General features: G+C 49.5%; 1 protein-coding gene across 15 annotated transcripts in view; it reads right to left on the minus strand.

The window, feature by feature from the left end:
• Positions 1-104: 104 nt before the first annotated feature.
• The window catches only part of SMYD4 (SET and MYND domain containing 4), a 46,277-nt gene continuing 32,540 nt past the window's right edge, over positions 105-13,841 (minus strand). For 11 of the 15 annotated variants that reach the window (XM_028835860.2, XM_028835859.2, XM_028835857.2 and 8 more), the window contains 6 exons: positions 8,603-8,785; positions 7,956-8,119; positions 5,873-6,008; positions 4,600-4,716; positions 4,276-4,399; positions 105-2,089 (listed from right to left, as the gene is read on the minus strand). In XM_028835860.2, the coding sequence (XP_028691693.2) occupies positions 1,936-2,089; positions 4,276-4,399; positions 4,600-4,716; positions 5,873-6,008; positions 7,956-8,119; positions 8,603-8,785 (878 nt within the window). In that variant the 3' untranslated portion in view covers positions 105-1,935. Of the gene's footprint in view, positions 2,090-4,275; positions 4,400-4,599; positions 4,717-5,872; positions 6,102-7,955; positions 8,120-8,602; positions 8,786-13,841 lie in introns of all 15 variants that reach the window. The other 4 variants (XR_013405900.1, XR_013405897.1, XR_013405899.1 and 1 more) reach the window with 3 other exon arrangements.

Here is a 13,841-nt window from a genome sequence, read left to right on the forward strand (position 1 = left end):
AGATCCGGCCACTGCACTCCAGCCTGGGCGACAGAGCTAGACTCTGTCTCAAAAAACAAAAAAAACACAACAACAACAACAACAATAACTTAGAAAGAGGGATATGTGTTATAAAGTCTTTACTACAAGTTTGATTTTATTAGTGTTTGGTTAGTGACTCTGCCAAGAGTACAGAATGAAGGGCAGAGAATAAGGACTGGAAAACTGGCAGGAAACACACTGAGAGCCGCCATCCCTGGAGGAAACTGCTCAATACAATGACTCCATATTCACTTCTCTAGTCACAATTTATACTCCACCGATTTTCACAAAGGATTCGGGGAAGCTAGATGCCGTAAGTGGAACCCAGTGTCTCTGGAGATAAGCTGCCTTACTGATTCCTTGTTTTACAATTATTTTTCAATTACAGTGTAACTACTGAGAGTTTCAGCTCCCACTGGAGTGGTGCACACATCTCATTACTACTAAAACCACAGGAATGTTCCAGGGAAACAGACTATCATCATCGAGTGAGGTGGAATCCAGCCAAAACCCCAGGCTAACCTCCAGATGCCTGCAGATCAGCTAAAATCCTTTTAAAGGACTTGGACTCTCCAGATACTAGTTTTAAGTCTTTTCTGGGAACTGGGAGTTTGTATTGGAGGCCACTTAACCATTTCAAGAAATATCCACCAAAATACATGTCTCTCTGACTGCAATGGTTTCTGAGTCCCCCCAGCCCTCGTATCCCAGGCTTGGGACTGTTGGGAAAGTCCCGTCTCCTGTTGAAAGCTCAGCAGCAACAGAACCTGTTTAGTTTAGTTTTTTTTTTTTTTTGAGATAGGGTCTTACCCTGTCACGCAGGCTGGAGTGCAATAGTGCGATCTTGGCTCACTGCGGCCTCAGTCTGCCAGGCTCAGGTGATCCTATCTCAGCTTCTCGAGTAGGTGGGACTACAGGCATGTGCCACCATGCTTGGTGAATTAAAAAAATTTTTCTTGTAGCGATACGGTCTCACTATATTGCCCAGGCTGGTTTTGAACTCCTGGGCTCAAGCGATCCTCCCACCTCAGTGTCTCAAAGTACTGGGATTACAGGCGTGAGCCTCCACACCCGGCCAACTCAACGTACTAGGATTACAGGCGTGAGCCTCCCACCTCAGCCTCTCACAGTACTGGGATCACAGATGTAAGCTTCTACACCGGGCCTGCAGAACCTACACAGAACCCACACCTGGTCCGCAGAACCCGCACCCGATCCACAGAACCCACACCCAGCAACAGAACCTCTTATTTTTTTTTTTGAGATGGAGTCTCACACTGTCGTCGGGCTGGAATGCAGTGGAGCGATCTCAGCTCACCGCAACCTCCGCCTCCTGGGTTCAAGAGATTCTCCTGCCTCAGCCTCTCGAGTAGCTGGGATTATGGGTACCTGCCACCACGCCCAGCTAGTTTTTGTGTTTTTAGTAAAGACAGCATTTCACCATGTTGGCCAGTCTGGTCTCGAACTCCTGACCTTGTGATCTGCCTCCCTCAGCCTCCCAAAGTGTCGGGATTGCAGCCGTGAGCCGCCGTGCCCCGCTGGCAAACAAAACCTCTTTATTTTTTATTTTTTAGACGGAGTCTCACTCTGTTGCCCAGGTTGGAGTGCAGTGGCGCGATCTCGGCTCTCTGCAAGCTCCGCCTCCCGGATTCACGCCATTCTCCTGCCTCAGCCTCCCGAGTAGCTGGGACTACAGGCGCCCGCCACCTCGCCTGGCTAATTTTTTGTATTTTCAGTAGAGACGGGGTTTCACCGTGTTAGCCAGGATGGTCTCGATCTCCTGACCTCGTGATCCGCCCGCCTTGGCCTCCCAAAGTGCTGGGATGACAGGTGTGAGCTGCCGCGCCCGGCCATAACCTCTTTACTTTGTGTTCCACGGGCTCCTTTCCTGTGGGTCAAAATCCCCTTGGGACCCTAAACTGAAGACCTTACAAGGGTGGGTGGTAAGTCCAATAAACAGGATTTCATCTTCTGGAGCTCCTGGATTTCATCGTCCCACGGGCCACAGTGCAGCGACAGAACCTCCTCAGCCTTCTGGATTGCGCTCAGGGCTTCGGGTACTGCAAACCTGAGCCAAGGGAGGTAAGAGGAGTTAGTTCACTGATTCGGGAGGCAAATGTTCATTGAGGGCCCACTCACACACCGTGAGGAATATAAGATCATTTCTGTCATCAAGGATCTTACAGTCCAGAACAGTAAGACACTGTCACAAACACGCTGCAAAGCAGAATGTGAGAAAAAAGTTATAAAAGACAGTATAGACTCCAGGATCCTGAGAACAAGAGGCAAATCTCCAAGTGTTTTTTCCTTTGAGACGGAGTTGCACTCTTGTCGCCCAGGTAGTGGTGCGATCTCGGCTCACCGCAACCTCCGCCTCCCGGGTTCACGTGATTCTCCCGCCTCAGCCTCCTGAGTAGCTGGGATTACAGGCGTGGGCCACCACACTCGGCCTCAAAGTTTTCATCTGGTATTGACCACAGGTTTACACAGCAGTGTTCATTTTAGAGTGACCATCTTAGGGCTGACCTCTGACCTAACTCTGCAGCCCTTTTCCCTCGCTCTGACCAAACAGAATGTCTCTGTGTCTTGGGTATCGGCCCACTCACCATTCATAGCCTTAGGTTGAACCTTTTTTTTTCAGACAGAGTCTCGCTCTGTCGCCCAGGCTGGAGTGCAGTGGCCGGATCTCAGCTCACTGCAAGCTCCGCCTCCCGGGTTCACGCCATTCTCCTGCCTCAGCCTCCCGAGTAGCTGAGACTACAGGCGCCCGCCACCTCGCCCGGCTAGTTTTTTGTATTTTTTAGTAGAGACGGGGTTTCACCGTGTTAGCCAGGATGGTCTCGATCTCCTGACCTCGTGACCACCCGCCTTGGCCTCCCAAAGTGCTGGGATGACAGGCGTGAGCCGCCGAGGTTGAATCTTTAAACACGTTCTCATAGCAATGTACACCAAGGGCAGCTTTACCAAGGTTGGAGGTGTTCCACCCAGAAATCCTGAAATTGGGCCCTAAATGGTCTCAGTACAAAAGTGGATTTGGCATTAGCGTATCAGTGTGCTGTTCTTTCCTTTTAACCTTCAAAGCAGGTTCCTCTGCTTAGAACAGAGGATTAAAAAAAAAAACAAAAGCTGGGCGCGGTGGCTCACGCCTATAATCCCAGCACATTGCGGGGCTGAGGCAGGTGGATCGCTTGAGGTTGGGAGTTCGAGACCAGCCTGACCAACATGGAGAAACCCTGTCTCTATTAAAAAATATAAAATTAGCCGGGCGTGGTGGTGCATGCCTCTAATCCAGCTACTTGGGAGGCTGAGGCAGGAGTATCACTTGAATCTGGGAGGCGGAGGTTGTGGTGAGCCAAGATCGCGCCATTGCACTCCAGCCTGGGCAACGAGAGTGAAACTCCATCTCAAAAATAACAACAACAACAAAAAAGCAGGGTTTCTCAACCCTGATACTATTGACACTGTGGGCTGAATCCTTCTTTGCTGGGGCTGGTGGGGTGCACTGTCCGGTACACGGCAGGATGCTTAGCAGCACCTCTGGCCTCTTTCCACTAGACGCCAGTAGCACCCCCCTTCCAAGTCATGACAATCAAAAACGTCTCCAGAGATCGCCTGAGCCCAGGAGTTTGAGGAAGCAGTGAGCTGTGATGGTGCCACTGCACTCCAGCCTGGGCAAGACAGCAAGACCCCTTCTCAAAAAAAAAAAAAAAAAAAAAAGTCTCCAGGCAGTGCCACATGTTGTCTGGGGGTAAAATCAGCCCTGATTCCCTGGTTCAAGCAAATGCTTTACAAGGAACAGGATGCAGAGGAGGGACAAGGCAGAGAGCCTGGAGTTGAGAGTGCTGGGAATGAGACAGCCAAGGGGGCTGTGGTGAACCCGAGAGAAACGGGAAGGAACACTATCTGAAGGGTGGGTGGGGCTGCCTGGCCAAGTTCTCTCTGGGAAATTCACTTGAGATCTAAAAGCTTTCCCCATATCTCCCAGGAGGAAATTCTTTTTTTTTGAGACAGAGTCTCGCTCTGTCACCCAGGCTGGAGTGCAGTGGCGCGATCTCGGCTCACTGCAAGCTCCGCCTCCCGGGAGGAAATTCTAAAGCGTTAAGTTTGTTAGAAAAACAGAAGGCAAAGCTCTCTCCTAAAGAGGAAATAAAGAAGTTTCAACATGCTTTTAAAAACACCATAGAAAAAAAGTAACACCCAGAAGAGCCTAGGAAAAGAACAGTGTGTGCCCTGTGAGGTGGGAAGAGGACTCACCCATTGAAGAAGATCTGGGCCAGTTTGAAGAGCTCATGACCCATTTCAACGCTGGACGGCCCGTGGCGAACCTCCACCACGCGGAGACTCTTCTGTAGGTGGGTGGCTGACTTTTGCCAGTCCCCTGTGAGAAGAGAAAAGTCTTGTTCCAGAAAAGAACCACAGTCAACTGTGGATGCACATTTTTGGGGTGAGAAAACGGAATGAGAGGGGGAGCGGCGTCCATTTACAGAGTTGGGGTAACCAGGCAGACAAGGCCGGGGCCACGATGAAACACCCACAGCAGACTGTTCCTGACTCAGAACATGAAGGCCGACGCCGTACCTAAGGCAGCACAGGCCCGGGCCAGGCCGTCCGCGATCTCTCCCACCATGGCGTGTTCTGCCCACAGGAAGCTCTCGGCATCACGCTGGCACCCCGACAGCAGCTGAACGGCTCGCTCTGTCAATTCAGAGGAAAGAGGCCTCACTACAGACATAAGCTCAGTCCTAGAAATGAGAACCCAGGTCTCAAATTCTCTGAATCAGCTGGGCTGAATGTGGACATTCCCCTCGGCCTCCCTGGGTTGTCACCAACCCACAGCGTCTGTTCCAATAAAGCTGCTGTTCTCTTATGTTTTCTCTGTCAGTGGAGAAAGGCGCTAGGGGAGGCCTTCCCACATTTACCCTGGGTTTTCTTTTTTTTTTTTTTTTTTTTGAGACGGAGTCTCACGCTGTTGCCCAGGCTGGAGTGCAGTGGCGCGATCTCGGCTCACTGCAAGCTCCGCCTCCCGGGTTCCCGCCATTCTCCTGCCTCAGCCTCCTGAGTAGCTGGGACTACAGGCGCCCGCCACCGCGCCCGGCTAATTTTTTGTATTTTTAGTAGAGACGGGGTTTCACTGTGGTCTCGATCTCCTGACCTTGTGATCCGCCCGCCTCGGCCTCCCAAAGTGCTGGGATTACAGGCTTGAGCCACCGCGCCCGGCCTACCCTGGGTTTTCAACATCAACTTGCCAACTCGACCAACTCTACCTTCCACGTACGACCATGACTTCTCTTGACCTTGAAATCTAAGCTAAAGGTCAACTTTCATAAAGCAGGGCAAACACAATCCCATGGCGTCAAGCTCTAAGGCAGGGTTTTCAAGGGCGATGGGGAGCTCCACAACTCTCCTTCTGAAAAGAGCAAGACACTCCTATCAGCTGGGCTCTCGCCCCACTGCTCCCCAGCACAGACCAGCTCTGAGGAGGGCAGAACCGCCCTTCTAGGAAGTTACGTTGCTAGGCCCTGGAATTAAAATAAATGACACTGAACTTCTGGAACTGCACAAAGCTCACGGATGTCAGTGATGACCCGTTCGCTGGCAGGGGTACTTCAACTTAGCAATCGGATGCAGAAGAAAACAACAGCTGAAATCACCTGGCCCCTTTTCAAGGGCCCCACAGTAACAGGGCTGGGTCAGGGTTTGGTCTCACTGGCCTATATAGCCATCTTGTGGCTGGCATGGGGATAATGACATTCAATTCTTCCATCAGTACTGAGTATCCTTGAGTCCAAAATGGTATCAGAATGAATAAAAGGGAAGGGGCTGGAGGACCAAAGCGGGGAGCCAGTCTCACCTAGTTCACCATCTCTGAGAAGCTTCTGGGCCACTCCGACCTGCTGCTGAAGGTCCTGTAACCGAGAGACTAGGTGGTCTCTGCTGACGACGGATTCTGCACAAGATCTGTTGCCACAGCGCAGCACGCCATCTCCCTGTGGAAGTCAGTTTTCTCTTTATTCCAACGCCCGGGGCGGTTATCAACGTTGCCTGTGCTCACATGATAGGATTGCTGCACAGTTTCTTACCTCATGGAGGAAAGAGACGCCTGTAATAGCACATCATGACCAAAGCCTGATAGAATTTAGTTTGATGGCGGCAGTTCCAATGAAGGCAGGAGCTGATCCCACCTGAGGTTTCATTCTTGGAACAGAACGGGGATAGTGCACCATTTCTTTCCATTTCTACAGCCCCTCTCGTCGCTTTTTGGGGCCAGGACTTTACATGACGAACATTTCTAGTGGTTATGAAAAAGTCCCAAGAAAACCAATAGAAAGGCCGGGCGCGGTGGCTCACGCCTGTAATCCCAGCACTTTGGGAGGCTGAGGTGGGTGGAACATGAGGTCAGGAGATCGAGACCATCCTGGCTAACACAGTGAACCCCGTCTCTACTAAAAATATAAAAAATTAGCAGGCCGTGGAGGTTGCGGGTGCCTGTAGTCCCAGCTACTCGGGAGGCTGAGGTCGGAGAATGGCATGAATCCGGGAGGCGGAGCTTGCAGTGAGCTGAGATAGCGCCACTGCACTCCAGCCTGGGTGACAGAGCGACACTCAGTCTCACAAAAAAAAAAAAAAAAGAAAAGAAAACCAATAGAAAGGCCGGGCGCAGTGGCTCATGCCTGTAATCCCAGCGCTTTGGGAGGCCGAGGCGGGTGGGTCTCTTGAGGCCAGGAGATTGAGACCAGCCTGGCCAACACGGAGAACATGGCCAACCCATCTCTACTAAAAATACAAAAATTAGCTGGGCGTGGTGGCGTATGCCTGTAATCCCAGCTACTGGGGAGGCTGAGGCAGGAGAATTGCTTGAATCTGGGAGGTTGAGGCTGTGGTAAGCGGAGATCATGCCACTGCACTGCAGCCTGGGTGATAGGGTGAGACCCCATCTTAGGGAAAAAAAAAAATGAAAACCAACAGAAAAAGGTGCTAGGTGTGATCGCCCTACATTTGACCTCAGGTCTGCAAGTTTAGCTTTCTAACACAACCAGCTCTGCGTTTCACTCACGACTCTCCTAAGAATACGGCACCTCTGGCAGAGGGGAAATCCTCTGAGGTAGACATCTGCTGTGTTTCAAAGGCCAATATCTATTTTCTCATTTAGCAACAGCAGCCCAGTTTCTCATGAGGATCCCTCTCACCCTCAGTCCCACGGCTGGTGCCCTACAGCTGAGGGTGTGGCATGTGGCTCACATATAGCTCCTTTCTCTGGCCCAAATGGCTGGAGGAAAACTATGTCGCCACAGTTCTCAGGTCAATGAAACTCAGTAGCATCTTTGCCCAGGCTGCTGTTAGAGCGGTGTGTGCTCTTATCCTCCTTGGCAGGAGGTCCGCAGGCTGCTGGCAGCTCTCCTGCACCATTACAGGGAAGTCTGTGTGAGGATGGGCCACCACAGAGAAAATGAAGCTGAGAGGGGTGGACAGAAAGCCCCTGGATCAAGCTGTACCTTAAGTAGACTTATCCTGGAATTTTTTTCTTGAAATTTTTTTTGGTAGAGACAGGGTCTTGCTATGTTGCCCAGGCTGGTCTCGAACTCCTGGCCTCCAAGTGATCTCCCCACCTCAGCCTCCCAAAGTGCTGGGATAATAGGCAAGTGTCACTGTGTCTGGCCTATCCTGGGACTTTTCAATGACTTACTTGAGCAAATAGATTCCCAGTCTCCCCCAAATCCCACACCAGTTCAGAAGGGATTTTCTGTCCTTTATAAGAGAAACATTAAACGGAACCTTTCCCTGTAGTTTCTGTGGAGGGGAAGCAGTGTATGCGGCTGACTGGCTACAATGGAGGATGACTGGCTACAACGGAGGCGGCTTCCTCCCAAACACTGATCACCCTCGGGCTGGAAAACTGACCTCCGGGAAAAGTAGAGGGGAGAGGAGAGAATTACCTGCATGGGAGCTCTGCAACTGTTGCAACAGAATGCTTTCCACCTGGGGCCTGCAGCCATCCTGTGTGCCTCAGTCTGACAAGCTGGACAGGTGCAGTCAAAGAAATACTGAGACCTCAGCTTCTGCTGCCTTTCGGCAACCCCCATCCGGCTCTTGTGAGGCCCTGGAGGGAGATCACCCTCAGCCAATGTTGAAAGCAAGAGAGAGTCAAACACGACTTAAAAACCTTCAGCTTAGCGGAGGGTCTGGACAATTACTTATCATGTGACAGCTAACCTTTACTCAGACATTTGTGGAACTGGATACTAAAATAAGCTTCCAAGCTGCTGAGACAGGAAGAAACAGAAGCCAAGAAGTTGTTCCTAGCCCATTTTCAGAACAGGAAATACATAGTGATTAAACAGAGCAAGACATAGTTTAGCCACAAGAGAGCCCTAGTACGAAGGCCCTCCCTCCCTCCCTCCCTCCCTCCCTCCCTCCCTTCCTCCCTCCCTCCCTCCCTTCCTTGTTTTAGGCCTGAGTGTTCACCGCCTCTTCCAGGAAGCAGACAGTAGACAGGTGAAGTCACACGCCCGGGGGCTTGCTGACTCGCGTCCCCCTGTCCTTTTCTGTCGGGGCGGGACAGCAGTGCGGAGGGATGGCTCACCATAGCAGTGGAGAATCTCTTGCCCCTTTCCAATCCGCTGTGATGCGCGGATGGTGGCGACAGTGCTAATGAAGGACACGCTGGTGTTGGGGCTGCAGGAGTGGTTCAGGAGGCTGATAACGGGGAAGATGCCTGTGGCAAGGCGCACCTGCCTGCTGTCAGTAACGATGCTCCCTTTAGATCCTGACAGGGCAAGAGGAAAGAAGGAAAAAGGTGTCAGGACATGAGCCCTGGCCCCGCCGTCTATGCCTCAGAAGATGAGCCGGGCAGCTAGGCCTGCAGCCCATGTGAGTCATGGCACCACAGCCGGATCCAATGTAAATCAGATGGAACATGACTCATGGCAAGCTCCGGTCCCCAGGAAGCAAAGTGGATGAACCACACCAAGTCCACTGGAGTCCTGGAACCTAACGACTGTGTCTCTACACCACGAAATAGCCAAAGATGAGAACTTATAGAAAAGCAATAAAAAAAGAATGAAGAGTAGGGAGCGTTCTAGATAGTTTCATGATGTTCCTGAGGGAGAACACAGAAACCAGAGCCCCTGTCGAGGTGACTTCCCAAAGACTTTTAGAGCCCAAAGGCTTTTGTTTATCTGGTATTTGGCTGGTTAATAGAACAAGCGACCTAGTTACTAACCTGAACTTTATATATTTAAGCAGGCCAGGCACCGGGGCTCCTGCCTGTAACCCCGAGGCTCAGGCAGAAGGATTGCTTGAGCCCAGGAGTTCAAGGCCAGCCTGGACAACACAGCTAGATTTGGTCTCTAAAAAAAAAAAAAAATTAAAAAAATTAGCCAGCCACAGTGGTGCATATCTGTAGTCCCAGCTACTCAGGAGGCTGAGGCGGGAGGATCAACTGAGCCCTGGAGTGTGAGGCTGCAGTGAGCCATTATCGCACAATTGCACTCCAGCCTGGGTGACAACAGGCCCTGTCTGGAAAAAAAAAAAAACCACACACATAAAAAAATAAAAATAAAAAATAAATATTTAAAAAAAGTTTTACCATATTTGTAAAATTTATTATCTTTTTCTTTTTTGGTCTTTTCAAGCCCATAGTAGTTTACTTTAAAATTTTGTTCATTTTGGCCGGGTGCAGTGGCTCACGCCTGTAATCTCAGCACTTTGGGAGGCCGAGGCAGGCAGATCACAAGGTCAGGAGATCGAGACCATCCTGGCTAACATGGTGAAACCCCGTCTCTACCAAAAACACAAAAAATTAGCCGGGCGTGGTGGCGGGCACCCGTAGTCCCAGCTACTCGGGAGGCTGAGGCAGGAGAATTGCTTGAACCCGGGAGGTGGTGGTTACAGTGAGCCGAGATCGCACCACTGCACTCCAGCCTGGGCAACAGAGTGAGACCCTGTCTCCAAAAAAAAAAAAAAAAAAAAGAAAGAAAAAGTTTGTTCATTTGAGAAAACATGGTGGCTAATTAGCATTTTAAAAGTCCACTTGTACCGTTTCACTTAGCCAGAGGCTCTACCTGTGCCAGTTTTTGTCAAAGCCATCTGTCCTAGGAGTATGTACAGTAAAGATAATCTTGGGCATACAGAAATGCTTCAATTATGTTCAGTAGCCTCAGTTTAAGCATGAGGCAAATTATGTTTCCAACAAAACAGGTTGGAAGATAAAAGATACTAGTATCTAAGAGGAAACATTCAGTTTTCTGGAAAACTGGAAAAAGCATCAAATAATTGTGATATCACCGAACACATGCCAGGAATCTCAAAAAAACCACTCACCAGGGTGGGCACCGTGGCTCATGCCTGTAATCCCAGCACTTTGGGAGGCAGAGTTGGGCGGATCACCTCAGGTCAGAAGTTTGAGAGTAGCCTGGCCAAAATGGCAAAACCCTGTCTGTACTAAAAATACAAAAATTAGCTGGGCATGGTGGCGTACGCCTGTAGTCCCCGCTACTCTGGTGGCTTAGGTATAAGAATTGCTTGAATCCAGGAGGCAGAGGTTGCAGTGAGCCAAGATCACACCACTGCACTCCAGCCTGGGTAACAGAGCAAAACTCTGTCTCACAAAACAAAAAAATTCACCAAAGAAATAAATAGTCTAGGTATAAATGTAATGGATAAAGAAAATATTATGAACCATCACATGAAAATGTTTTATAGGCTGGGTGCATGGCTCATGCCTGTAATCCCAGCACTTTGGGATAACGAGGCAGGCGGATCACTTGAGGTCAGGAGTTTGAGACAAGTCTGGCCAACATGGTGAAACCTCGTCTCTACTAAGAATATAAAAACTTAGCTGAGCATGGTGGCGCGCACCAGTAATCCCTGCTACTCGGGAGGCTGAAGCTGGAGAATCACTTGAAACTGGGAGGCAAAGGTTGCAGTGAGCCAAGATCGCACCGCAGCATTCCAGCCTGGGCGACAGAGTGAGACTCTGTCTCCAAAAAAAAAAAATAAGTTTTATAAAGGAAAACACTAAATGTAGGAATAATAGGAATAATGTTGTCTCTCTGGAGGCAAGTCTACTATCTGTTGCTAAGGAGAACAAGAATAGAACAAGTAAATACATTTCACAGGGAATCCAAATGACTCAATTCTAGTTAATAATTCTACAAATTGGCCGGGCACGGTGGCTCAAGCCTGTAATCCCAGCACTTTGGGAGGCCGAGACGGGTGGATCACAAGGTCAGGAGATCAAGACCATCCTGGCTAACACAGTGAAACCCCGTCTCTACTAAAAAAATACAAAAAAAAAACTAGCCGGGCGAGCTGGCGGGCGCCTGTGGTCCCAGCTACTCGGGAGGCTGAGGCAGGAGAATGGCGTGAACCCGGGAGGCGGAGCTTGCAGTGAGCTGAGATCAGGCCACTGCACTCCAGCCTGGGTGACAGAGCGAGACTCCGTCTCAAAAAAAAAAAAAAAAAAAATTCTACAAATTGTATTAAAATCTCTCATCAGAGCTTCTCCGAAGTGCTTCACTGATTTTGTTTCTTCTTCTCTGCCTTGTTCAATGCCCACCTTCTGGTGTATGTGCTAACGAGCAGTGAAAATGCTAAAAGGCAGGTGGCAGGAAGGAGCCGGCCAGGGCAAGGACAATTTGTAGTCTGAATAATCAGCGTGTGCATAATTAAAAGTGGACTTGCATTGCCAACTACTGATAACTGGCAATCTGTATTAGAACCGCTGCTAAAATTTTCCAGAAAAGAATGATCACACTACAGTGAGTAATGTCAGCTCTGTGAATTATTTATAGATTACCCTCTGACAGAAGTAGGCCCAGGAACTGTGGGTATTTATGTCAGAGTTAAACCTCTAATTATTTCTAAAAAATTAAGTATTGATTTTTAAAAATTACTCAATATTTTGCATTAATCATCTATCAGTAGAGATAACAGAAAGTGAGAATATGTATGTACTTCATCAACCAAATTTAATCTGTGACATTTTGTATTAAAACAAAGAGGGAGTGATTCTTTTTTTTTTTTTTTGAGACGGAGTCTTGCTCTGTGCCCCAGGCTGGAGTGCAGTGGCGCGATCTCGGCTCACTGCAAGCTCCGCCCCCCCGGGTTCACGCCATTCTCCTGCCTCAGCCTCCCGAGTAGCTGGGACTACAGGCGCCTGCCACCTCGCCCGGCTAATTTTCTTGTATTTTTAGTAGAGACGGGGTTTCACCGTGTTAGCCAGGATGGTCTCGATCTCCTGACCTCGTGATCCGCCCGTCTCGGCCTCCCAAAGTGCTAGGATTACAGGCTTGAGCCACCGCGCCCGGCCAAGAGGGAGTGATTGTATACCAAAAGGGTACCTTGCTAATATCCCTAGTGTATTTATTTATATTTATTTATTTATTTATTTATGAGACATAGTCTCACTCTGTTCCCCAGGCTGGAATGCAGTGGCATGATCTAGGCTCACTGCAACCTCCGCCTCCTGGGTTCAAGTGATTCTCCTGCCTCAGCCTCCCGAGTAGCTGGGATTACAAGTGCCCACCACAACCGGCTAATTTTTGTGTTTTTAGTAGAGATGGGGTTTCACCATGTTGGCCAGGCTGGTCTCGAACTCCTGACCTCATGATCCACCCGCCTTGGCCTCCCAAAGTGTTGGGATTACAGGCGTAAGCCACCTTGCCTGGCCATCCCTAGTGCATTTAAACTGGGATTCAAGTAAAGAAAAAAAGATTCATTCACAATACTTTGAGAATATACATCCTTGGCCGGGCACGGTGGCTCAAGCCTGTAATCCCAGCACTTTGGGAGGCCGAGACGGGCGGATCACGAGGTCAGGAGATCGAGACCATCCTGGCTAACACGGTGAAACCCCGTCTCTACTAAAAATACAAAAAAAAATAAGCCGGGCGAGGTGGCGGGCGCCTGTAGTCCCAGCTGCTTGGGAGGCTGAGGCAGGAGAATTGCGCGAACCCGGGAGGCGGAGCTTGCAGTGAGCGGAGATCTGGCCACTGCACTCCAGCCTGGGCGACAGAGCCAGACTCCGTCTCAAAAAAAAAAAAAAAAAAAAAAAAAGAGAATATACATCCTTTGGTATATATTTTACATAATGAGAAAATTGTGGGTGTGTGTCTAATCAAGGACCCAAACTAAAGATAGATTCCTTTGGCCAGGCGCGGTGGCTCACGCCTGTAATCCCAGCACTTTGGGAGGCCGAGGCAGGTGGATCATGAGGTCAGGAGATCTAGACTATCCTGGCCAGCATGGTGAAATCCCATCTCTACTAAAAATAGAAAAAATTAGCCCGGCGTGGTGGTGGGCCCCTGTAGTCCCAGCTACTTGGGAGGCTGAGGCAGGAGAATGACATGAACCTGGGAGGCAAAGCTTGCAGTGAGTGGAGATCACGCCAGTGAACTCCAGCCTGGGAGACAGAGCAAGACTCCGTCTCAAGAAAAAAATAAAAAAATAAAATAAACATAAATAAATAAAGTAAAAAAAAAAAAAAGATTCCTTTGTTGCTGAAGAGTGAAAGCAACGGGCAGTGAATTGATGGGATGTGACAGGACACAGAAACCCAGCAAAACCGTGTTATGACAGGAATCCAGATAGATCACGAATGTACCATGCCCACTGAGACAGAGCCACATGCCACGGTCTAGAAAAATCATCAGCGGCCAGTTCCGTCCCTTGAGATAAGCCCTGGTGCGAGGTTTCTGGGGAACTTTGATTAAATAGGATTTATGCAAAGATAATAACATACATTTTTATAGGTTTTTGTCAGTCTATCCTAGTTAACACTTTAATCCTTCGCCTGCACTGCTAATGAAACAGATGCTAAT

This window comes from Macaca mulatta, chromosome 16 (assembly GCF_049350105.2).
Source record: "Macaca mulatta isolate MMU2019108-1 chromosome 16, T2T-MMU8v2.0, whole genome shotgun sequence".
Taxonomy (NCBI): domain Eukaryota; kingdom Metazoa; phylum Chordata; class Mammalia; order Primates; family Cercopithecidae; genus Macaca; species Macaca mulatta.